At 35.3% G+C, this 27938-nt stretch overlaps 1 protein-coding gene across 2 annotated transcripts in view; it reads right to left on the reverse strand.

Moving 5' to 3' along the window:
- The window catches only part of HTR2C (5-hydroxytryptamine receptor 2C), a 179792-nt gene that overhangs the window by 53632 nt on the left and 98222 nt on the right, over positions 1-27938 (reverse strand). The window contains exon 3 of one of the 2 annotated variants that reach the window (XM_021932553.2): positions 9823-10023. In XM_021932553.2, coding sequence (XP_021788245.1) covers positions 9823-10023 — 201 coding nt within the window. The remainder of the gene's footprint in view (positions 1-9822; positions 10024-27938) is intronic. The other variant, XM_021932554.2, reaches the window with a different exon arrangement.

Here is a 27938-nt window from a genome sequence, read left to right on the forward strand (position 1 = left end):
ATATAAAAAATAATCATATGATATAGAAAAAAAAGCCCGTTACAAAGTGGGATTTATTTCAAGAATGCAAGATACAATAGAAAAGAGATGACAGAAAAGGTGCAACAGATAGTCCTTCAGATATCTGGAATGTTCTGTATTTTTTCTGGGTAGTCATTACAGAGGTGTAGACATTTGCAAAAATTTGTCAAGTTGTACACATAAGGTTTTCGAACTTTATTGTTAAATGATTTTCAACGTGTAAGGTTCATAGATACCCTAAATTCTATTCACAGATAGTTAAAGTTAGAACTACTGAACTAAGGTGAAAATGATATTTAGAATGCTGTTAAAAGATGAGACACAAAAGATATCCTGAGGTCCTGGGTTGATTTTGTGAACTATGGCTACTAATGAGTCATGAAAGTGGACAAAATTCCTTTAGGCAGAACCTTATTGGGCGTCTAAATCACTAAATCACGAATATGGTAGAGAATTGTGTGCAGCAACCCCAAATGGGCCTGGTTAAGGGGAAGGGTGAGCCAACATGCAAAACAAGATGATTAGGAAAGTCAATAAGGCATCAAAGAAGAAACAGAGAAAACAAAGTTTGAAGGAATTCTCTGAGTAATTAGGCATGGAGATTTGGAGAAGAATTTTTAGTTCCTGTTCCCCCAGGTGTAAGCCAAAACACTTAAAGAGGTGAAGATGTGCTTTGCATATGTTGAGAAGCATCTCTTTCAGAGAGAGAACAGAAGGAATGTGGATGCATAAATGAGTAACAATAGAGGCCTAAACTGAGAAAGCAACTAAGGGAATGAGAGACTAGAATGTAGGAGAAATGCTGAGGACAGGTTGTGTTCATTGGCTATGTAGGAGAAAGAGAAGGCATCTAAAATGATTCTCAGGTTCCTCTTTAGATAAATTGGAAATGCTGTTGTTGGTCGCTAGAGAAACAAACATACAGGAGGAGGAAAAATATGGAGATGGGGGAAAAGTGATGAGTACAATCTTTGATGACGGCACTTGAGATGTGTCCAACATTCATCTCTATGTCCCTACACAGCTCAAGCTATAGATCTGGATATAATCTGATAGAAATAAACAGAAGTAATTTTTCAAGAGTCATTGGTAGATAGATTTTAATTATTTCTGTGGATGATGCAAGCCAGGAAAAGTGTGTAAGCAATTGGAAGGAACAGAAACCTGGGGAAGAATGGGGACAAAGCAGAAAATTAAGAAAATGAATTGGAGCAGACAGAGAGATAGGAGAAAAGGAAACCAAATGAAAATTGTGTCATAGCTAGCAAAGAATCAGAGACTTATGAAGAAAATATCATTGACCATATGAAATGCCACAAAGGGAGCTAGCATTGGAAACCTAGTTTTTAAAGTGTGTTCCATGAACATGTATGTGTCTCTGAAACCTTTTCAACAGTTTCATAAAGTCAAAAGTATTTTGAAATTACTTTCATAGAAATAGTAATATGTTATTTGCTATTTTCATTGTGTTTACAATTTTACTGATAATGCCACTGTAATGGTGGGTGAAACTGCAGGTGCCTTGGCATGAATCAAGCAAGTGACACCAAACTGCACAAGAAGTTATTGTATTTTTTATCACTGTGTACTTTTGGGGAAAGAAGCCAGTTTTACTTAAGAATATACTTTATGAAGTAGTAAAAAATATTAATTTTATTAAATTTCAAGGTGTGAATACACATCTTCTTAAGAACCCATGTAAGAAAATGAGAAGTATAGGAAGAGCACATCTTCTGCATACTGATGTAAGATGGTTGCTTTGAGAAAAAGTACCTATGCAATTGTTAGAGTTGCAAGATTAACCAGCCAGGTATTTTTTCATAGACTAACATCTTTACTTGAATAAATGACTACCAGACACACTAGAGTTATTCAGATTTGAGTATTTGGCAGCTACTTTCTCAATAACGGATGACTTGAGCCTGTCAAGTTAAGCAAAAAATAGATGCTATTTGCTGCCAGTGATAAAATCTGAGGTGTCAAGTGAATAATATAATTTTTGGAAAATGTCTATTCATCCCTGGGAGCTTGAACTTTCCCAATATCTTAAGATTTTTCCATTAAGATTGATGAAAATTATCAATGTATGTGATTTTTGACATTGCATAGTAAAATATACCAACATTGAGAAAATATGCGTAACTCAGTGAACCAATATTTTCTTAATGACCTATGCCTGATGTCACAATATAAATCATGGGTAAAATATCCATTTGAAGTACTGAAGTAAAGTATTCATTTGAAATATCCATTTCAAGATACATTAGTGGATTTTAATGTAACAGTCAGTGATTTGGTTTCTGATTGCACATTGCCACAGAACTTAAGAATCTACTACTTGCTGAGGTTTAGTGCACTGTCAAATAAGAATGACCACAATTATATACCACAGCAAATTGTTGCAATAAATTAGATGAAAAAAACAGAGATGAGAATCTAGCTACCTTCTATTAAGTCAGATGATTAAAGAACCTTGAAAAACTGTAAAACATTTTTCTAATGACTAGTGACATTGAGCATTTTCTTCTTATGCTTGTTAGCCATTTGTATGCCTTCTTTTGAAAAACGTTTGTTCATGTCTGTTCCCCGCTTTTTAATGGGGTTGTCTTTTGTTGTTGTTGAGTTGTTTGAGTTCCTTATAGACTCTGGATTTTAGTCCCTTGTTAGATGTATAGTTTGCAATATTTTTTCCCATTCTGCAGGTTATCTGTTCACTCTGTGGATTATTTATTTTCTGCACAGAAGCTTTTTAGTTTAAACCCCATTTGTCTATTACTGTTTTTGTTGTTTGCGCTTTCAAGGTCTTGGTCATGAATTCTTTGCCTAGGCCAATGTCCAGCAGAGCTTTTTCCTAGGTTTTCTTCTAGTGTTTTTGTAGTTTCAGATATCACATTTAAGGATTTCATCCATCTTGTGTTAATTTTTGTATATGGTGAGAGGGATGAGAAATTATTTAATGGGTACATCGTACATTACCGAGTGATGGTTACACTAAAAGCCCAGGCTTCACCACTATACTCTATATCCATGTATCAAAACTGCACTGGTACCCCCTAAATTTATGCAAATTTAAAAAAGAAAACCCTGTAAAACAATGTCACTCTTCTTGCTGATTTTGTTTTGGAAAATATAGCTTTTTTTACAGAACTAATTATTTATGTTAACATGTAATTGGTTTACTACTGTTATTTTAAATAAAAGTAGACAAAAATAATTTAAAATTTTAATTTTAATTTCAAAGACATTAAGTGCTGATGGATATAACTCATATAAAGGCAAACTCTTTGGAATCCTTAATAATATTTGAGTATACAGAGATCATGAGACCAAAAAGTTTGAGAATTCATAAATTAAACAATTAAGTAGTCACTAGTGAATGCGTAGAAGACAGATTGGTTGTGTGGCAAAGCTAAAAAATTGATTCTTATGAGATGTATTATAAATGTTGATAAGGAAGACGTGAGAGTGACATATAGGTTTGGAAGACAAAGTGGCCACTGAGGGAAGAGAGAGACCCTCTCACATTGTTTTATATTGTTTTATACTCAGTACCTCTTTTAAGTAAAGCACCAAGGAAGTGAAACCAAAGACAGGCAGCCCGGCGCCAGGCCGAAAACCAGGCCTGGGCCTGCCTGGCCTAAACCTAGTAATTAAAAATCAACTCATGACTAAGAAACCAATGTTATCCATAGATTCCAGACATTATATATTGTGTTGAAGAACACTGTGAAACTCCCTGCTCTGTTATATTTCATTCTGACTACCAGTGCATGAAACCCCTGTCACGTATCCCCTAGATTGCTCAATCAATCATGACTCTTTCATGTGAAATCTTTAGTGTTATAAGCCCTTAAAAGGGACAGAAATTGTGCACTCAGAGAGCTCGGATTTTAGGACGTTAGCTTGCCGATGCTCCCAGCTGAATAAAGCCCTTCCTTCTACAAGTTGGTGTGTGAGAGGTTTTGTCTGCGGCCCATCCCGCTACACCACCACCTAAATTAGTATATAGATTAGAGAAAGCATTTTTAAAATTCAGTTGTTCATTTTTTCTTAAATTAAATTATAAATTTAAGGAGATCCCTATCAAACTATCCAGGTTTTTAGAGTAGAACAAGGCAAGCTAATGTTAACATTAATATGGAAAATTAAACTTTCAATAATGTCTATACAACCTATAAAAAATGCCTAATGAATAGGGACTAACCATGTCAAATAATAATATTTATGTAATAGCATTTATAATTAAAAGTGTGAAATTGGCATTTGGTTAGATAGAGTAGTGGAATAGAATGTAAACTTCAGAAACAGGTCCAGGCATATAAGAATATCTAATATATTATAAAGATGGCATCTCAAATCACAGGACAGATGGACTTTTAAAATAAATGGCATGAGACAATGGAAGAATTAGTTTTAAGAGACTAAAATTGAATGTGTATATCACAACATACAATAATAAACTCCAAATGTATCAGACGTCTAAATGTAAAAAATGAGAAAAATATGTGTGATTTATTGGGGAAAGGATTTGTTGCTATTACTGTCAACATAAAAAGGAAATCTGATTGACAAGATGAACTACATGAAAATAAAATAATTTTGTATGGCAAAATACCATAACTATATCACATAGCAAACAGATGATGTTTTCATTTATAACATGTAAAATGGTGAGTGTCTATAATTTATAAAGAGCTATTAAAATTAAGAAATAAAAATGTAAAAAAATCAGAAAAAATGAGCAAAATCACACTTAAAACTGATTTAGCAATGGCACTTAAGTGGTTTTCATACGTTTAATCATATGAACTTCAGTCAAATAAAATAGATGCAAATTAAAACTACACTGAGGTAACATTTCTCACTTATGGGATTTTGCAAAATTTAAAAAGTTTGAAAATAAACTTCATTAGCAAGGCTTTGGGGAAACAGAGGCTTTCTTGCATTGCTGGTGGGAATGCAAAATGGTTCAACCCCTTACTACATATACCCCTTGATCAATCAACTCCTGATATAAGAATTTATTTAGAATATAAATTCTGAATACATTTGAGCAAGAATTTATTTAAAAGAGAAACTTCCAACAATATGAAACACACACATGACTGCGCACACACACTCACACACACACACAGGACAGACACACATGCACGCACACACACACAGGACAGACACACACACACACACACAATTATTCCTAGTAGAATTATTGTTAACTTCCAAATATTGGAAACAACTTACTTGATTATACACAGAAGATTGGTTAAATAAAGTATATCTACAAAATCTATTACTAGTGAGTGTAAAAAAATAATAGAATGAATTTAGCTTTTAATTGGAGTATTTAGGCCATTTACATGATAAAGTTGGGTGCATAGCTATCATCTTACGAATTGATAGAGTGATTCCCAGGACATATTACCAAGTAAAAGAACAAAACAAAACGAAGTATTAATTTGTATGTAGCATTTTATATTTTAATTTAAGAATGAAAAAATAACAATATGTGTATTTGTGTATAATCAATTTTTGCAAAAATAAACTCAAGAAGTATGCCCTAGAAACTAATGAACAGGTTAACCAAGGAATAGAAGAGGAGCTGACTCTTCTCTGAGTATATTATTTGCCTAGTTTTGACTGTTGGAGAATCATATTAAGGTTTTACATATTAAAAAATAGAGTCAACAAGGTTGGGGAATGCATGCAAAAACAAAACAAAATCCCCAAATGTGAACAATTGGTATCACAACCACGGAGAAAAAAAATTCAAACTAATCCCAGCATTTTGAAGACAATGCTTTGACTATAAAAATTCAAACTAATTCCAGCATTTTGAATACAATGCTTTGACTATATGCTCTTGGTGGAAATCATTCTAAAGATAAAACTGCAATGAAAATTTAAACATAGCATTTCATTTATTGGTAGTGGTATGTGTATAGAAATTCTGAAAGTAATTTGTTGTATTATAGGATATAGAAAATATAAATAATAAATATATCAGTGGTTTGCGGACAAACTTACTGTGAGAAAAATGAGGAAAAATAAGGAATTGGAAAGCAGCAAAAGAATCCTGTGTTCATGGATTGGGATTAAAGGTATTGATATATAGGAGCAATGATATTAGCAATGACCTTACTGAGCTTCTACATCTTGCTTTATAAAACAATTGCCCACTAAAAGAGTTTCTTTTAAGAAATGACTAATTTTGGAACTGAAGCATGGGAAGTAAAAGGTGAGTCTGGCAAATGCTCAAAAGCTGATGGGGTATATGAAAAGGAGTTCTTATTAGAAAAATATGAGACAATTTGAGCATCAAAATAATTAAGGGCAATCATGAATCATATATATTACACTGAATACAAAAGAATCCAGGAGTCCCCACCAACATGAACTAATAAATAACAAAGACTTGGAGGGAAAGCCCTTCCTTACAGTATAATACCAACAAATAAAGGCAGAAAGAATAATAAAGTGAGAAAAATTATCATTGTATCACCTTAGTAATAAATAGCTTAGGGAAGAATCATCAATGGACTTGAAATCCATTAGGCCAAAGTTTATTGGGAAACAATTTCTTAATTTCCAAATATATGAAGGTTTTTCTACTATTTTCAAGTCATTTCTATTTCTTTTGAATTTCAGTCAAAGAATAAACAATTTATTCCAACCCTTTGAAATATATTGAGGAATTACTTTATGGTCAGTTTTGATAAATATTTCTTGTGCAATGATGGGAATATGTATTCTTCACTTGTCAGTGAGTTCAGGTTTGTTAATTGTTTTCATACAATCGCTGAGAAGGATGTGCTAAGATCATATGCCATGACTGCAGACTTGTCTATCTGTCCCTGAAGTTCTGTGCTCTTTTACTTTATAATGTATATACTATGTATATTACATATGTATCTACATATAATTACATACAAATTTATTACATTGTCTTCCAGGTGTATTAAATCTTTCATCATTAAGTAATCTTCTGTTACTGGAGTATTTGGTTTTTGCCAAAAAGTCTATTTTGACCAATATTAATATAACTATACAGTCTTTCTCTTGGATAGTGTTTAAATGGAGGAATTTTTTTGTTTGTTTTCATCCTTTTACTTGCCTTAGGCTTTACATATGCCTTTTGTAACATATAATTGTCTTATTTTTCTGAAAGCCTATATGACAGTCCTGGAATCCTTAGTGATTAATGTAATTAAGGATATGTTTGGTTTTAATTCTGCCATTTAGTATACATTTGATTGTTTTCTATCTTTTATTGGCTCCTTTTGGATTTATTTTATTATTTCATTTTATCTTTTATTTGCAGGGACAGAGTCTTGCTCTCTCACCAAGGCTGAAGTGTCGTGGCATGATCGTAGCTCACTGAAGCCTCAAGATGCCTGAGTTCAAGTGATCTTCCTGCCTCAACCTTCTGAGCAGCTAGGGCTACAGGCACATACCACTACACCCAGCTAATTTTTATTATTTTATAGTAATCTTCTGTAAATTTGGAAATTCACCATCTCTAATCTGCTACAGAGTTCTTAGGTTTTCATTTTTTAATTAATTTGTTTTGTGTGTGTGACAGAGTCTCACTCTGTTGCCCAGGCTGGAGTGCAGTGGCATGACCTCAGCTCACTGCAGACTTGACCTCTGGGAGTCAAGTGATCGTCCCGCCACAGCCTTCCAAGTAGCTGGGATTATAGGCGTGTGCTACCATAGCTGGCTAATTTTTGTATTTTTAGTAGAGATGGGGTTTCCTCATGTTGTCCAGGCTGGTCTTGAACCCCTGGCCTCAAGTGATTCGCCTGCATCGGCCTCCCAAAGTGCTGGGATTACGGGTGTGAGACACTGTACCTGGCCCTTAGTTTTTCATACTATGCTTAAGCTCCATATTTTCTAGGTGTTTCTCAAATCTTAATGTCATTCTTTATAGTTCGCACTTTCTTGCTGAAGTGTTTAAGATCAGCATGTAATTTCCATGTGCACATTCTAAATAATTATTTAAAGTCTATGTCTGATAATTCAATTATCTGAAATGTTCGTAGTTTATTTCTATTATCTTTTATTGTCCCATACCTGATTCATGTTGTATTGTCTCTTCATATATCTGCATATCATTGTATTTCAGTGACAGCATTTGAAAATTATTGAAAGAAATAAGTTGAAACCTAGGATGATGGTTTTTTTTGTTTGTTTATGCCCCAAAATTGGAAACCTGAATAATATAAAATCATCTTAATCCAATTTTAAGGCCCAAGATTTCTCTCATTTACATAGATGACGAAGACTGAATTCCGTGTCTATGGTGATTTAATCCTGGTCGATCCTTATTCCTAGTGTCTGGTTCTTTGTGATCCCAGAATTAAATTCAGGTTGATTGGCCCTTGCCAGACTCTGTATTCCTACTTTAGTCTCCTTTGCTTGTGAGTCAGAAATGATCGTCTCCACCTGTCAGTCATATCGTCAGGTTTATCATGCATCATTGGCAAAAGTGAACTAGAAGTCATAATCATTTTTCTTGGGTTTTTGTCTTTTTCTGGATCTTAGCCAATAACAATTTCTACTTCATTAGCTTCTCAGGGCTTTTAGTATTTTATCCATGTGTTTATTTGCCTTTAGCACAAGAGTCATTGCAAATTACTCAGTCTTTCATTACTAGAAGCTGATGCAACAATATTCTATTTTGTCTGTGTATTTCCTTTGTAAGCCCCATAAAAGCTGGTATCTTTTTAGATGAACTCTTTGGGATGGCCGGGGCAAAATCTGTGAACCCTTGAATTTGTAAGTCAATTTGTTATGTAAATTCCTTTTTTTTTCTTTTGGGACAAGCTTCACGACTTTTTATTCAAAGGTGTCTGTGCTATACACAGGCGGAACAATCTACAATAGAGCAATCTTAAAACTTAAATGTATTTGATCAATAAACCCAGAGTCAAAATATTTAGATCATATTAGTGAAGATTAAATAGAAGTATTGATCTTGTTGCACACTTTACCTGAATCTTTTACAAAAACATAAATTTGAAGAAAAATTATTTAATGGGACATAAGTTAAACTCCAACTGGAAGAGGAAAAAAACAGGAATGTAAAACCCCTAAATTCCAATTGTTTAAATTTCTTGGCTTTAATATTAGCACTGTTAAGGCATTTATGAATACCTCAGATATAAGCCATAAATAATCATTTCTTTCCCTTTAAACTGCTACAAATCTTTAAAGAAACAAGTATCTTTTTTTTCTTTTTGTATACCCAGAATTCAAGAAGACAATTAAAACTGAGAGAAAATAGTACATTTTAGGTGTCATAGCAATGGAAATTTAGAAATATTTACGTCATGAAGATTTAGATTGTATTATTAATTTTTCTACTGAAAAGGATAGGAATTCAGAATAAAAATACTAAGGTTAATATTCTGGGATACATGTAACTTTTCAAGATAAGATTGAAAGTTATATTTTTAAAATTTAGACTTTAATTTAATTAGACTTTATGTCTTTCTCATTTTCAAAGCATTTCAAATATTTCAAATATTTTGTATCTGTGTTGCAGAATTCATTGGCATCCTAACGCATAAAATAATTTAGCAGCATAAATGGAAACTTTATATTTACATATAATACACATTACATTCCTTTCATTATTGTTAACCTAAATATCAGATAAATAGGTTAAGAATAATTACTAAATAAAAGAACCCGATCAAACGCAAATGTTACCAGTCGACGTCTGTACGTTGTTCACAGTACATAATCCGAAAGTATTGAGCATAGCCGCTGCAATTCTTATGGCCAAAAAGTTTTATTTACCTATAGAAATTGCCCAAACAATAGCAATCTTCATGATGGCCTTAGTCCGCGAATTGAAACGGCTATGCTCAATAGGATTACGTATTGCTACATACCGATCCAGCGATATAGCGCAGAGGTGCATGATGGACGCTGTTGAAAATAAAACATCTAAAGAAATCCAGACGGGGCACAAATATCTAGGTAGTGGCCAGACATAATCTGAAAGAGAGCAGAGAGAAGACAAGAACATGTCATCCAAATTGTACTGACTATAGTCTTAAATTTTAGTCTGCTTATATTTTCCACTCATATATAAACCTTTTAAAGAAAGTGAAATTTAGGAAGCATTATTTTCCGTAGTGATGATGATGATCATCATGATAATGATACTGTCAGTGTGACATACATTTTAATGAGGTAAACTTTAAACAACATAAAATTAATCTCTTTATAGTGTACAATCCAATGGCATCTAGTACATTCACAATATTGTGCAACTAGCACCTGTCTCTACTTCAGAAACATTTCATCACTCCGAAAGGAAACTGCATACCGTTAAACAGTTACTCCCCACTCTCCAGTCAACCAGCCCTTGGTAATCTCTAATTTGCTTTCTTTCTTTATGGATTTAACTAATTTGGATATTTAATATAAATAGAATCATACAATTTGTGACTTTTTGTATCTGGCTTCTTTCACCTAGCTAATGTTTTTGAGGTTTACCTATTTCGTAGCATGTATCAATACTTAATTCTTCTTTGTGGCTGTTGCTGTTATCAATTGAGGGTTGTTTTTTTTTTGGAAACTGTTGCAAATAGAATTGTTTTGTTAAATTCTTTCATGGATTGTTAATCGCTGTGTATAGAGCTACCAATGTCCTGCAACTTTGCTGAATTCATTTATTAGATCTATGTTTTGTGTTGACTCTTCGGGATTTTCCATATATAAGATAATGTCTTCTGCAAATAGAAATAATTTTATTTATTCTTTTTCAATTTTCCTCTCCCTTTTATTTCCTTTCTTTGCCGAATTTCTCTACATAGAATTTTCAGTACCATGATAAATAGAAGTAATGAAGGTGGGCATTCTGCCTTTTTTCCCTGATCTTAGAGGAAAATCAGTCTTTCACTATTGACTGGGTTTTGTTTTCATTTTTGTTTTTTATAAATGCTTGTCAAGGAAATTTTCTTTTATTCCTAGTTTGTTGAAAATTTTTTTATCATAAAAAAGTGATGGAGTTTTGCAAATGCTTTTTCTACATCAATTGACATAATCATGTGGTTTGCATACCTTCATTCTATTAATGTGATACATTACATTGATTAGTTTCTGTATGTTGAATCCCTGTGATAAATACCATTTAGTAATGGGTATATAATATGGTGCTGAATTTAGTTTGCCAGTATTTTATTGAAGACTTTTGCATTTATGTTAATAAACAATACTAATCTACAGTTTTCTTGTAACATCTTTAGTTGGCTTTGATATTAAGACAGTGCCGGTCTAATAGAATGTATTACAAAATGTTTCTTCATCTTCTACTTTTTAGAAGACTTTGAGAAGAATTGGTGTTAATTTTTGAAATGTTTGGTTAAATTCAAAAGGAAAATTTCTTGTCTTGAACTTTCATTGTTGAGAGGTATTTGATTACTGATTCAATGCTGTTACTTTTTATATGACTCTTCAGATTCTCTATTTCTTCTTGAGTCACTTTTGGTAGCCTGTGTGTTTTTAGAAATTTTTACATTTCATGCAGGTTATTTAATTTACTGGTGTATAATTGTTCATTGTATTGTTTTATAATCCTTTTATTTTATTTTATTTTTTTGAGATAGGATCTTGCTCTGTTGTCCAGGCTAGTTTGCAGTGGTGCAATAATGGCTCACTGCAGGCTCAAGCAATCCTCCTAACTAAGCCTCCTGAGTAGCTGGGGCAACAAGAATGTGGCACCATGCCTGTCTAATTTTTAATTTTTTTTTTTGTAGAGATGGGTTTTCACTATGTTGCCTAGGCTGGTCTTGAACTCATGGGCTCAAGTAATCCTCCCACCTTGGCCTCCCAAAGTGCTAGGATTACAGGCATGAGCAACCACACCAGGAGGATTGGTCAGCCACTCTTTTTAATTTCTGTAAGGTTAATAGTAACGCCCCCATTTTCATTTCTGATTTTAGTAATTTGTGTCTTCTCTTTTTTCCTTAGTCTATCTCAAGATTTGTCAACTTTTTTGATCTTTTCAAAAAAAGAAAAACAGCTTTTGGTTTTATTAATTGTCTTTATGTTTTTCCTATTCTCTGTTTTTTAAATTTCCACTTTAATCTTCATCATTTCAGTTATTTTGTGAGTTTGGGTTAAACTTGTTCTTCTTTTCTAGTTTCTTATCTTATAAAGTTAGGTCATTAATTGAGTTCATTTTATTTTTAAATGTAGCCATTTACAAGTATAAATTTCCCTCTGAGCACAGTTTTTGAGGCATCCCATAATTTTTTGGTATATTAAGTTTTCATTCTGCCATTCTCCAAATATTGTTGAATTTCATTTGTATTTTCTTCTTTCACTTATTGGTTGTTTAATATTGTTTAATTTTTGCATATTTGTAAATTTTTTGGTTTTCTTTCTGTTGCTGATTTCTACTTTGAATAATAATATTTTAAATGTATTAGGATACTTTGAATAATAATAATATTTTAAATGTATTGACATTTGTTTTGTGGTAAAACTTATGGTCTATGCCAGAGAATGTTCCATGTGCACAGGAGAAAAAATGTATTTATTGTTGTTATTAGATGGAATGTTCTATATTTGTCTGTTAGAATTTGTTGTTTTATAGTGTTGTTCAAGTCCTCTATTTTTCTCATTGATTTCCTGTCTTGTTGTTCTGTCCATTATTGAAAATGGAGTATTAATATCTGTAGGGAGACCCCTAAAACTATTGCTATGGAATAAAAGATGAAATGCTCCTGATTATTGTAAATACCAAATTGCATGCAGGATTGTGTAAAGACAATGCCAGGTTGGACTGCCAGAATGAGCCAACAGCGCATGATGTGCTTACCCCTGCAGAGAGCCTATGAATGGACCTGCAGTCAGGGAGGTTTCACATCACCAAGATTCCTATCCCAGAAAAGCAGATGTTCATAGCTCTGGGAATGGAATGCGACCCTTGTGGAAAGCCTATAAACGGATGCATCAGGGGTGCCTATCCATATGGATAAGATAGGGCTATAAACGCCCTAATCTTGCCATGGCTCTTCTAGGCCTCTTTAGGGTTAAGTCATACTCCTTTCTGAGAATTTCTGGTCTAACTGGTTGTCTAGCTTCATGTCTTGTTTCTATGAATTGTTTGTAACCAGCTTTTCCTGCAGCTGTTACTGCTGATTAATATCTTGCTAATCATAGGTTATGGAAAGACTGTGTTTCTGTTTTAAGGCTCTGTTACTTTACTGATTACTAATGCACACACTGTAATGTAAATTCTTGTCTCTGTATACTGTACTTCTGCATACAGATGTTATGTTAAAGAATTACTTCTTCCCCATGTGACCATCTCACCTCATAATCAAATGAGCCTAAATCCCTCACTAACCTACCCCCACCCTCACTAAACTTAATAACAAAGGCAGGCATATCCAGTGCATTGGCAGCACCGTGGGACCAGAAGGCAGTGAGCCCCCGGGACCCAGCTTTCACTATCTTGTGTGTGTCTATTATTTCTTGACCTGCCAATCTGCCTGGGAACAAAGAAAGAGCCCTGTTGCATTGCAGGCTGCTGGCCAGATCCCACAATATCTGACACCCAATGTGGGGTTTATAGATCTATCTTTTTCTCCCTTTAATTCTTTTATTTTTCACTTCTGTAATTGTTGGGCTCTGTTGTTAGGTGCATATATGTTTATAATTGTTATATGTTCTTGATGGCTTGAAATCAATAGATGGTATTTTTCTTTGTCTTTCACAACAACTTTCTTCTTAAATTATATTTTGTCTGACAAGTTTAGCCACCTCAACTCTCTTTTGGTTACCGTTTGTGTGGAATATCTTTTTCCATCCTTTCACTTTGAACATACATGTGTCCTTATGTCTAAAGTGAGTCTCTTATTGAAAGCATATAATTGGATCATGTATTTTTATCCATTTTGCTAGTGTCTGCCTTTTAACTGGAAAACTTAATTTCTTTACATTTAAAGTAATTACAGTAAAGAAAAGACACCTGCACCATTTTATCTATAACATATACTGTTATTGTTTCTGTCACTGTCTTCATTTGTGATTAAGTAATTTTTTTGTGATTAACTGATTTTTTTGTAAGGATTCTCTTTTTGTCTCTTTCTCTTTGTATTATTTTAATTTTTCACTTTGGTTAACCTGGGGATTACAATTATAATCTTTCTTCCGTAACAATCAAGTTTTAATTATAGATACTTAGTTTCAATAGTATACAAAGATTTTGCTTCTTTACATCTTCATCCTTTATTATGTTGTTATTGTCATAAATTACATTTTTTATATATTTCATGCTCATTAATATAGATTTATAATTATTGTTTTATGTATTTGCCTTTTAAAGGAAATAGAAAGTCAAAACAGGTGTAACAAATCCATAGTACAATTCCACTGGACTTTATATTTGCTTTGTAGTTACTTTTATTGTTTTTTATTTCTTTATATGCCTTCAAGGTACTTTTTGGTATCCTTTCATTTCATCCTGAAGGACCCCCTTTAGCATTTTTTTTTTTTTTTAGGGTAGGTCCACTAGTAGTTAACTCCCTCTGATTTTTTGTTTTTGTTTTTGCTCTTTTACCAGGAGTATTTTAATTTCTCTATTTTTGAAGGATAGCTTTGCCAGATTTAGAGCATTTAGCTGACAGTTTTTCTTTCAGTACTTTAAATATGTCATCTCACTGCTTTCTGGCCTCTATGGTTTCTGAAGAGAAATTCACTGTTAAACTTGTTAAAGATACTTGGTATGTGATAAGATGTTTGTCTCTTGCAGCTTTTAAGATTCTCTCTTTGTCTTTCAAGAGTTTGCTCATACTGTGCCTTGGTTTGGATATTTTGGAGTAATTCTTGCTTAGCATTCATTGAGCTTCCTGGATTTATAGTCATGTCTTTATTCAAAGTTGGAAAACTTGTAGTCATTATTTCTTTAAATATTTTTTTCTGATTCTTTTAATCTGTCATCTCCTGGAAATCTCATTGTGCATATATTGGTACACTTGATAGTGTCTCAAAGGTCCCTTAGGCATTGCTCATTTTTCTTTATTATTTTCTCTTTATGCTCCTTGGACTGGATAATCACAACTGACCTGTCTTCATGTTCTCTGATTCTTTCTTCTGTCTGCTAAATTCTGCTGTTGATTCCCTCATGTGAATGTTTCATTTCATTTATTATAATTTTTAGCCACCATATTTCCATTTTTTTTTTTACAATTTTATCCCTTTAATTATATTCTCTATTCCTTGAGACATTGTTCTTCTGGTTTGCTTTAATTCTTACTCCATGGTTTCCTTCAGCTCTTTGAGCACATTTGAGACAGTTGATGTAAAGTCTTTGTCTATTAAGTCCAATGCTTGGACTTCCTAATGATCAGTTTCTATTCTATTTTGTTTTCTGAAAATAGGTCATACTTTCTAGTTTATTTGCATACTTTTTAATCTTGGTAAAACTTGGACATCTTAATATTACAATGTGGCAGATCTGTAAATCAGATTTTCTTCCCTTCCTGAAGTTGTTGCTACTTGTGGACTGATTTTGTTTGCCTGTTTAGTGATTTTTCAAAACTATTTTTATAAAGTGTGTTTTCTGTTTTCTCAGTCTTCTGTGGCAGCTAAAATCAGCATCCTGTTAGTTTGGTGGTTCCTAGCACTTTTACAGGGGTTTGTTAAATACCGGTAGGCAAAGAAACAAAAGGAATAAATACTTTCTTACTTTTTGCAGGTTGGCTCTGTTTGGGACCTTCCTTCAATGCTTAATAAGGTTGTTTATAACTCTGCCTTAGTCTCAACTTTATGCTTCAGCAGAATCTCAGAGGCTTATGGACAGCCCAGCCAGAGGTGGAAGAATAGTGTCTTTCCAGGCTTTTTCTAAGCATTCTGACATCCTTAGGCATGTCATGTGTAGCTTTTTCCATTCTGTTATATTTGAGTGCCTTAAAAATAAAGTTTTCATTCTCAATGTATCTCTATTCCCAACCTCTTTCTTCCCAGGCCATTCAACCTGTTTCTTGTTTGTGTGGTCTAGCGTTACTTGTCCTAGTCTGTTGCAAACAATGCTTGTGTCTTTTAATAGTTTCGGCAAACTCCAACCAAAACATCATCTGAGCCCTGGAAATGCTCTTAGTCAGGCAAAACAAAGGCACGTTATTGTCCCAGTCCTTCAGGGGGCCATCAGAGAAGTCTAAAAAGACAAGCACATTTCTTTGAGGAAAAAATCTGTATTTCTTTGGCACTAGCAACTTGCATCAGGAGCGCAGGCTTTCATACTCAAATTAGCTGCGTATGTGGAAATGGGATATGGTGGCAGGCGGCTTAAAATGCTACAGCGCTCCCTTACTGCAAAGCAGTGGGTTTCTTCTTCATTTAGCATTACCTTGTTTTAAATTTTTGATTTGATGTTTGAGTTTCATAATAGTTGATTCTGACAATTATTTCCAGGTCATTTTGTTGCTCTTTTGGAGAGACAGAACACTAAAGTTCCTCCTCATATAAATTACTTTAATGTTATCTATTTATTCCTTAATTTTCCCTATGTTAGCTATTTGTTTTCTATGTGCCAAACATTTTGTTAGATACTAGAAGTAAAGATTAATAAGTGGCAGAAACTCTTGTTATTTTTACTTTTAACAGTTACCAGATGAATTACTGTTGCCATTTTCATGATAGTCTTTGGTGTGGCATTAAGTTTGACTTTGAGGCTTTGAGCTGGTGTCAAAATTAGTAAAACATTCCAAGTAAAAAAAATTTTTTTTTTTTTTTTTTTTTTGAGACAGAGTCTCCTCTGTCACTCAGGCTGGAGTGCAGTGGCATGATCTCGGCTCACTACAAGCTCCGCCTCCCGGGTTCAAGCCATTCTCCTGCCTCAGCCTCCTGAGTAGCTGGGACTACAGGGGCCCACCACCACACCTGGCTGATTTTTTGTATTTTTAGCAGAGACAGGGTTTCACCGTGTTAGCCAGGGTGGCCTCAATCTCCTGACTTTGTGATCGGCCTGCCTCGGCCTCCCAAAGTGCCGGGACTACAGGCTTGAGCCACCGTGCCCGGCCCCAACTAAGTTGTTTTTAACATTGGTATTCTTACTTGAAAACTCGAGATCTATATTTTCAGTAGTACTAAAGTTTCCATATAGGAGCATCATTAAAAGTTTAAAGTGTTTGTAATTGGCATCTAGAATCTAGCAAATGAATCAGGCAAAAAATCAACTTTTAAGTCTGCTATTGGTGAATTGTTTTATGATGTGTCATATTCTAGTCCATTGGAGTTGTTAGTGAGAATTATCTTAGATACTGGGCTCTTCTCCTATGCAATCTTAGTAGGCATGACTACCTTACAGGATAAACAAACAATTCAACAATTCATAATCTTGTTTTCTTGGGGAAGTAAGGAAAAGCAAGGTGAAATGTGGCTGTTGAAATATTCTGGAAGGTTAACCAGCACCTTTCCTTTGGACATTTTTGGTTTCTTCCAGAATGGGCTGAAGGATATGTCAAGATACAGACTGATGAACTGGTTCTTCATTCTTGATAATAATGAAGCAGTGATCAAACCCCTCTACTTTTAATGTGAACGTTATTGCCCATTACTAAGAGATCTTATATAACTCATTATTCTTTTATAATTCTCTTGTTTAGGTTGGTGACATTCTCAACCTTCACCAGTATGTAACGCGTTCTTAGATGTCTATTAAAGGCAGTAAAATCGCCATTTTTCATTTTTCCATTATAAATGGTGCTGCTTCAATCTATATGAATTATTCATACATATTTGGATAGTAAAATTTTCTTAGATTAATCCTTAGAATTTATACTTATGATGCTTGGTATTTGCTGAGCTTCATGAGTCTGTCAACTTATGACTTTCACCAAATTTGAAAAAATTTCAGTCCTTATTTTTGCAAATAGTTTTTGGTCCCATTTTCCCTCTCATTCTCTGGGTCTCAAATCACATGCATGTTAGAGCATTTGATATTGTTTCACAGATTCCTGAGAGTCCATTATTTTCCTTCTTAATGTGTTTCTCTTTGATCTTAATTTCAGATGATTTCTATAGATCTATCTTCAAATGCACTATTTTTTTTCCTGTCATCTCCATCATACTGTTAAACTCATCCAGGATAATTTTATATTTCACATATTATTTTTTAGCCCACAAATTGCCATTCAATTATTTTTGTTGTTTTTATTTATCTTCTGAGGTTGCCCATTTTCAATAATTATGAGCATGGTATCGATATAAATATAATAGCAGCAATAAAATCTTTCTCTGTGAATTTTAACATCTGGGTATTCTCAGGATAGGTCTCTTAAAAGTCGTGTGTATGTATATATGTGTGTGTGTTAGTGCATGTGTGAATGAGTTGTCTTTCCCTGTTTCTTCTTAAAGTAAAATATTTTAGATTGTAAACTAAACATTGTGAATGCTATGTCATTGAGATGCTGGATTTGGTTCTTTTGCTCCAAAGAGTATTTGTGTTTTTGTTTTTTTCCAGCAATCAGCTTGGCTGGACTCAAACTGCTATCTCTTTCATTTGGGCTACAGTTCAAATGTCAATTCAGTTCATTTATCATTTGTTAGGCTGCTTGCAGGATATCCCAGGCAAGCACGGTTTAAATGTCATCTAGAGATTTAGGCAGAGTTTATGGTTTCCCAGAGAAGAATTTGTGGTTCTCTCTGTCTCTACCTTTTCCTAGGTGCTCCTTCACCTTCCAGTTTTGCAAATTCCTCTGGTTCTTTAGACCATAAAAACTGAAGACTTTTTTTTTGAGACAGGATCTGGCTCTGTCACCCAGGCTGGTATGCAGTGACACTATTTCAGCTCACTGCAATCTCCACCTCCCAGGCTCAAATAATCGTACTATCTCAGCCTCCTGAGTAGCTGGGACTGCGGGCACTGGACACCCTGCCTGGCTAATTTTTGTATTTTTTGTAGAGATGGGATTTTGCCATGTTGCCACGTGGGTCTCTAACTTCTGACCTCAAGTGATCCACCTGTCTTGGCTTCCCAAAGTGCTAGGATTACAGGCACAAGCTCCCACAGCTAAACAAACAAACTAAATTTTTTTTTATTGGAGTTTTAGACACTTCTCATGGCAGAAATTGCATCTTCCTCTTAAGTTGTAAGTCTTGACAGTTGGAAACTCAACTACTGTTGTTTCTTTCTTCCAAGTGTTGTGATTGCTAAAATCTACGTTTTGGATTCCTGTCCAATACCTTACGGTAGTTGTTCTTTGTGTTTTGTTCTAAGTTAGTAGCTTTTATCTGCCAAAAGGTTAGCAATAGGAGCGCTTATATTGCCATACTAGAAATTGATTTCCAATTATTAGAATTCAACCAGTGCAATAAGGAAAGGAAATACATCACCAGAAGTTCTTCTAACCAAAAGTTCATTATTGTTCATCATTTTCTTATAGCTCCCTCAGATTGTATCCACCATGGAAGTTGACTGTGTGGAGGGTTTGTGTATTCTCCTTGACATGTTTCACTTGCAGAAATTATATTTCCAATTGTGCTTCAAATGCACAAGTATCTCCTGATTATCACTATGTGGAGAATTCTGTTGCCATAACTGTTAGAACATAAGCTCCATTGGGTCAGTAATTTTTGTTTATTTTTCCATTATCCATAGTGCATAGAACAATGTGTGGCGTTATGTGAGCCAGCCTTATTTGATACAATTAATATGTCAAAGGTTTGAAGGGAGTTGCATAGCAAAGAGGCTATAGCACACTTCCCATAGGGAAGGCCAATTCATAGTTGAGGGAAATGAAATCTTATTTTCAGGGGCAAAAAATTGTGTATAGCACTTCATAAGACATTTTTATATGTTTGTTCATTCATTCAAATGTTACATGATTTTTTTTTTTTTTTTTTTTTTTGAGACGGAGTCTTGCTCTGTCGCCCAGGCTGGAGTGCAGTGGCGCAATCTCGGCTCACTGCAAGCTCCGCCTCCCGGGTTCACGCCATTCTCCTGCCTCAGCCTCCCGAGTAGCTGGGACTACAGGCGCCCGCCACTGCGCCCGGCTAATTTTTTTTTTTTCTATTTTTAGTAGAGACGGGGTTTCACCATGGTCTCGATCTCCTGACCTTGTGATCCGCCCGCCTCGGCCTCCCAAAGTGCTGGGATTACAGGCGTGAGCCACCTTTAATAACTCCAACAGTCACAGGTATCCCCACCAATAATAAAAAAGGCAAAGACTGAATATAAGACATTGATCTTTCAGTTCTTTTGTTCAAAGAAAATACAAAAGGACTTTATTTTAATGAAGTAATGTAAACAATCTTTGCCTCTGAGAAAAGAATAAAAGTTCAGTATTATGATAATTTAATTAAGATGTATGGGAATGTGGGGGCAACTGTGAAGTAATTCCAAAGCTAGAACTTGGAAATAAAAAATTATAATTAATCTCTTTAAGTTAGCATATATGAAAAGATTAATAGCCATGAAAGTTTTAAAATTCCTCAGTACATTTTATAAAACAATATAGTGTCAATAGCAAAACTTGAAAAACACTAAAAAAGGAGACTAGAGAAAATAGCATGCATTATTATAGATTCAAAGTTCAAAATGAAATATTAACAAAGAAAACCCAATAAAGTATCAAAAGAACAACACATCAGAAAAAAACAAGAGTTCTTCCAGGAATGCAAAGGTGATTTATTATCATGAAATCTACCAATATATCCCTTATATTATCATTTGTGAAGAAATTTTTGGTCTTTTAATAGATATTGAAGAGTAATTTGATTAAATACGGAAGTCATTCCTAATTAAAATTTTAATGACGGAGGGATAAAGGCAGTGCCCTTAATTTTGATAAAGATAACTTACTAAGAACCTACAACAAATATTATAAACAGCAATACAATAAATGTATTTCAATTACATTAAATTTAGAAATTGGACAAGATGCCAGTTTACCCCATTACTCATTATCATTATGCTATTAATTTTCACTGTGATAAGAGTATAAACTAACTTATATAACTTTGGAAAATAAGGTATAAAATGATCTCTTGTTTATTGGTGATTTGACTGTAGGACTAGCAAATTGGAGACTCTTCTAAAAACTATACTGGATTAACTGAGAGAATATAATAGTCTGACTGGATATAAGATAAATACAAAATAATCTAGAGGTTTAACTAGTCCAAGAACAAGTGCTAGAGATAGAAAAGGGAAAATAGTCTATTTGCAACAGTGACAGAACTCATTAAAAATCTTATTAAAACTTTTAACAAGATAGTTACGGGTCCTACATGAAAATACAACCACAAAACCTGCACATGTACCCTCTTAATTTAAAACTAGAAAGATTAAACAGCAACAACAAAATAACCACCAAATCTTATGGAAAAATGTAAATCTAAATCTAAAGAGATATTATGTCATACTATATTCTTTGGATGGCACAATGTAGATCCAAATGTATTTACTTGTGATACCAAATATGTAAGAAAAAATAACATCAACCATACACAGATTCTTTGAATAAATAAAGGGATTCTTTCACAACATATTTCATGAGGTCAGCATAACTTTGAAAATAAAACTTGAAAACTTATTACAGTAAACAAATAAAGGAGAAAATTATGTGAGTAAGTCAATGTATGCACAAATTTTTAAATATAATTCAACATAGTTCAAGTTAAATAAATTTCAGCAAACTAAGATTCTAACTTTCTTAAACTCCTAAAGAATATCTCTCAAATATTTAATAATTAAATGTTGGAAAAAAACAAGAATGTCTACCATCACAACATCTATTCTGCATTGTACTAGAGTTACTTATTAATGTTTTATGAAAGTAAAAATGTTCAGGACTTAAAAGGAAAAATGAAAACACGATTGTGTACATAAAAAAATTTACAGATAAATGTTGAGTATTAATGAGTTTGGAAAGATTGTTGGATATAAAGTCATTATCTAAAAAAAAATCAATTTTGTTTTCATAAAACAACATACAATGGTAAAATGACATGTTCTACAAAGTCACCAATTAAAAGTCTTTCAAGTCTGGCAAAACTGAAGTAAGCACATTTCATCCTATCTCTCCTGTAGATTACAACTAAAACCTGTGCACATATACCCAAAACAAGTAACTGAGGTATGTGAAGAGTAAATAACAGCAGACTAATTGGACAAGAAAATAAAAATTTTAAAATGACCAATAAAATAATTATTTTCCTGTCCCTTCCCACTCCCCTTGCCTACTGGCTTAGATTTTAGTGCAGCCAAAATTCTTAGAACTGTGTAGTGGATGTGCAGAAAAAAACCTCCAAGAAAAATGTCATCTTCCCAGGGGACAAGGAGGACAGGCATATGACAGAAAGATTTCTTTGCTTCTCTTTTCCTATCCTGGCATAAACGGAGGCAAGCATCAATCATTAAGCTGCCCATCTATAGTGGCAACACCACTATACACCAGGAGCTCTGCAGGCAACTAAAATTTTGAGAGAAAAAATGTCCTACACTTTGACCAGATAAAAGAGGCCCTTGAAGTATGAAGAGTGTGGAGGTAATCCCCAATAATTATTTTCTCTTTCATTTCTCTCACCATTTTGCCCCGAGGCAGACCCCATTGCAAGAAGTACACAATAACATGAAGAGTCTAAAAACTTGACTTTCTCGTCACAGTACCAGAAAAAGGGGCCTCTGGGAACTGTAAAATGTGGGAAAAATCCAGGAGATGATGAGGCATGAGAAATAGATCACTCAAATCCTAGTCTCATATATGAAGACCTGACCCAAAGCAGTATAGCAAAACCTTGAGAATTGAATTATGGGGTAGACCACTTCCCAGGTCCTAAATAGGCCCCTGGATGACACACATGGCACAAATCCAAGTAACATTCCAAATACTTTGAAAACCAAATTGACACTGGAAACAAAGCTTACAGAAGGAAGGTTGGTACTTGAGATCTAAATCTAACCAGACTGATTGCTTTTTAAAAGGACAAAAGTCAATATTCTTAAGAGAATACTAAAAAGACCCAAAGTCAGGAGTGATCCCTAAGAGAATGTTAAAAAGACCCAAAGTCAGGAGTGGTGTCAGCAAAGATTGTGTAGTAGGGAGCTCTGGGGTCTGTCTATCCACAGAAACACTCCTTCCCCGCAACCAAGAAAAGGACAAAAACTGTCAGAATCAATTTTACTGGAACTCTGAGAAATAGTCAAAATTTTACAGCAATCAAGCAAACGCTTAACTAGGAAAAATAAATAAATGAAACATTATAGGAGAAGGTCTTTGTGGCATTTTAACTTATGCTTACCCCACTCACTTCCTTGGTAAGACGGCAGTCTTGAGATGGCAGCCCACATTCCCCATGTGGATACCTTATCCTAGAAGGAGCACAGTGAAATTTTTTCTCAAGAAATTGTACCTGTTTGTTTTAATGTGGCTGTGGTTTCCCCGAAGGACTGCTCCTCGAACTTCCATTTGTTTCACTTAATTCAGAACAAATAGGGTAAAATGGCTACATGGAAGGTGGTCCAACAAAATACTAAAAGGCAAATGAGTAAACCATTGCCAGATGGGGCAAAAATACCCCATATTGTTTGGGAAAAACAATAGACACACTTAAAGACTGGTAGGAAAATCCAGAAAGTGATATATTTGGGATATAAGGACTTTTAAAATGTCCCCACATATTTTATGGCTATGTAGATGTTCGTGGCAGAATGCATGCTTGTAAAAGAACCAAAAAGATCGTAAGCTTCACCTGTGCCTGATATTTACATTCCATGAATGCAAGATGTGTAGGCTAACACAGAATTGCAAAAAACATGACTAAGTGTAAGAAGTAACTCAACATAGAGCAAAACTAAAAAGACCTTGTTCTGTGGTCTGAATGTTCTTGTCTCCCCCAAAATTCATATACTGAAACCTAATCACCAGTGTGAAAGTGTTATGAGGTTGGGCTTTTGTGAGGTGATTAAGTCATGAGGGTGGAGTCCTCGTGAATGAGATTAGTGCTCTTATATAAAAAATCCAAGGCAGCTTCCTTGCCTTTTCTACTATATGAGGAAACAGGGAGAAGTCACCATCTATGTACCAGAAAATAAGCCCTCACCAGGCACTGCATCTGCTGGTGAATTGATTTTGGACTTCCCAGCCCCTAGAACTGTGATAAATAATTTTCTGTTGTTTATAGGCCATCCAGTTTATGGTATTTTGTTATAGCAGCTTAAATAGACTAAGGTACCTGTAGATCTGTCTTTCTTCTTGTTTCTTGTCTTTCTTTCCTTCTTTTTTTTTTTTTTTTTTTTGACCCCAGGAGTTTAAGAAAATCTCTGTCAAACCACTAGCTGAGCTGTAAGCTCAATGAGCAGAGATTTCAGAGAACACACATAAAAAAGAATATAGTCATTTGCTAAAATTGTTTGGAAACATCACTAAACAAACCAACAACTACACACGCAGCAAGCAACAACAACAACAAAAATTTCCAGAGAGAGAGGGAGAGAATCTGATTTTAAGAGTGTTCATATCATAATACTCAAGAGGGCCATATTTAACAAAATATTATGAGGCATGCAGAAAACCAAGAAAGTATGCCCACTCACAGGAAGAAAATGAATTAATGGAAATCATCCAAGAGGAAGCAAAGACAAAACTTACTAGACAAAAACTTTAAATAAATTGTCCCAAATGTGCTAAAAGAACTAATGGATACCAGGAGAATTATTTGTCAATAAATAAAGAATATCAATAAAGGAATAAAAATTATAAAAACGAGGGGCGGAGCAAGATGGCCGAATAGGAACAGCTCCAGTCTCCAACTCCCAGTGCCAGCGACACAGAAGACCGGTGATTTCTGCATTTTCAACTGAGGTACTGGGTTCATCTCACTGGGGAGTGCCGACTATCAGTGCTGGTCAGCTGCTGCAGTCTCAATTCAGCGAGAGTTGAAGCAGGGGAAGGTGCGGACGGCCACCGGGAAGCAAGGAAGGGAATCCTTTTCCTAGCCAGGAACTGAGACACACAACACCTGAAAATCGGGTAACTCCCACCCCAATATTGCTTTAAGCAAACAGGCACACCAGGAGATCAACCACACTCTGGGCCGAGGGTCCCATACGCCCACGGAGCCTCCTCATTGCCAGCACAGCAGTCTGTGATTCACCGCAAGGCAGCAGCCAGGTTGCAGGCCCCGCCATTGCCGAGGCCAGTGAACAAAGCCATGTGCCCAACTGGGTGGAGCTCACAGCAGCTCAAGGAAACCTGGGCTCTGTCTCTGTAGACTCCACCTCCTGGGGACAGGGCACAGGAAGCCACACAACAACAACAACAACAACAACAAAGCAGCAGGAAAACTCTGCAGATCTGTGTCCACTCTGTCTGACAGCTTGAAGAGAGCAGAGATCTCCTGGGACGGAGGCTTACATCTGATGGACAGACTTGCCTGCCTGGCGTGGGTCCCTGACCCCTGAGTGAGCCTAACTGGGAGACATCCCACCTTGAAGCAGTCTGACACCCCACACCTCGCAGGGTGGAGTACACCCCTGAGGAGGAAGCTTCCAAAGCAAGTTAGAATCAGACAGGTACACTCGCTGTTCAGAAATATTCTATCTTCTGCAGCCTCTGCTGCTGATACCCAGCAAACAGGGTCTGGAGTGGGACCTCAAGCAATCTCCAACAGACTCTACAGCTGAGGGATCCTGACTGTTAGAAGGAAACTATCAAACAGGAAGGACACTCACCAAAACCCCATCAGTACATCACCATCATCAAAGACCAGAGGCAGATAAACCACAAAGATGGGGAAAAAGCAGGGCAGAAAAGCTGGAAATTCAAAATAAGAGCACATCTCCCCTCGCAAAGGAGCGCAGCTCATCGCCAGCAACGGATCAAAGCTGGACGAGAATGACTTTGACGAGATGAGAGAAGAAGGCTTCAGTCCATCAATCTCAGGAGCTTAAAGGAGGAATTACGCACTCCAGCCGCTGAAAGAAACTAAAAATCTTGAAAAAAAGTGGAAGAATTGGACGCTAGACTAATTAATGCAGAGAAGGTCATAAACTAAATGAAAGAGATGAAACTAAGGACACGCAGAAATACGCGATAAATGCACAAGTTTGAAGTAACCGACTGACCAACTGCACAAAGAGCATCAGCCATTGAGGATCAAATGAATGAACGGTGCTATGTTTATGTTCAAAAGAAAAAAAAAAAAAAGAAGAAAAAAGAAATGAACAAAGCTCGCAAGAAGTATGGACAAAAGCACCAACCCACGCCTGATTGGGGTGCCTGAAAGTGAGGGGGAAAATGGAACCAAGTTGGAAAACACCTTCAGGATATCATCCAGGAGAACTTCCTAACCTAGTAGGGCAGGCTAACATTCAACCAGAAATACAGAGAACGCCATCAAAGATACCTCGGTGAAGAGCAACTCCCAAGACACATAATTGCCAGATTCACCAAGTTGTCGAAGGAAAAAAAAAAAAAAAAAAAATCTTGGCGCGAGCTGTAGAGAAAGGTCGGGTTACCCACAAAGGGAAGCCCATCGACTCACAGGTATAAAGAAAGACTGGCAGAAACTCTACAAGCCAGAAGAGAGTGGGGGCCAATATTCAACATTCTTAAAGAAAAGAATTTTAAACCCAGAATTTTCATATCCAGCCAAACTAAGTTTCATATAAGGAAGGAGAAATAAAATCCTTTTACAGATAAGCAAATGCTAGAGATTTTGTCACCACTAGGCCTGCCTTACAAGAGACCCTGAAGGAAGCACTAACATGGAAAGGAACAACCGGCACCAGCCATTGCAAAAACAGGCCAAAATGTAAAGACCATCGAGGCTAGGGAAGAAACTACCAACTAACGAAAAATAACCAGTTATTACTCATAATGGCAGGGATCAAGTTCACACATAAATAATCTTAACCTTAAATGTAAATGGACTAAATGTTCCAATGAAAAGACACAGACTGGCAAACTGGATAAAGAGTCAAGACCTATCAGTCTGCTGTATTCAGGGAGACCCATCTCACACGAGACATACATAGCCCAAAAATAAGGGATGGAGGAAGGACACTACAAATGGAGAAACAAAAAGAAGGTAAATCATAGTCTCTGATAAAACAGACTTTAAACCAACAAAGATCACCAAAAGAGACAAAGAAGGCCATTACATAATGGTCAAGGGATCAAATTCTAACAGGAAGAGCTAACTATCCTAAATATATATGCACCAATACAGGACACCCAGATTCAGCATAAAAGTCCTGTAGAGACCAAGACTTAGACTCCTACACAATAATAATGGGAGATCAACACCCCACTGTCAACATTAGACAGATCAACGAGACAGAAAGTTAACAAGGATGTCAGAATTTGAACTCATCTCTGCAGCAAGCAGACCTAATAGACATCTATAGAACTCTCCCACCCTAAATCAACAGAATATACATTCTTCAGCACTACATCGTGACTTACTCCAAAATTGACTATATAATTGGAAGTAAAGCACTTCAGCAAATGTACAAGAACAGAAATTATAACAAACTGTCTCTCAGACCACAGTGCAATCAAACTAGAACTCAGCACTAAGAAAAACTCAATCAAAACCGCCAACTACATGGAAACTGAAACAACCTGCTCCTGAATGACTACTGGGTCCATAACTAAATGAAGGCAGAAAATAAAAAGATGTTCTTTTGAAACCAATGAGAACAAAGATACAACATACCAGAATCTCTGGGACACATTTAAAGCAGTATGCAGAGGAAATTTATAGCACCTAAATGCCCACAAGAGAAAGCAGGAAAGATCAAAAATTGACACTCTAACATCGCAATTAAAAAAAAAGAACTAGGAGAAGCAAGAGCAAACACATTCGAAAGCTAGCAGAAGGCAAGAAATAACTAAGATCAGAGCAGAACCAGTGTAGAGATAGAGACACAAAAACCCTCCAAAAATCAA

This window comes from Papio anubis, chromosome X (genome assembly GCF_008728515.1).
Source record: "Papio anubis isolate 15944 chromosome X, Panubis1.0, whole genome shotgun sequence".
Lineage (NCBI taxonomy): Eukaryota > Metazoa > Chordata > Mammalia > Primates > Cercopithecidae > Papio > Papio anubis.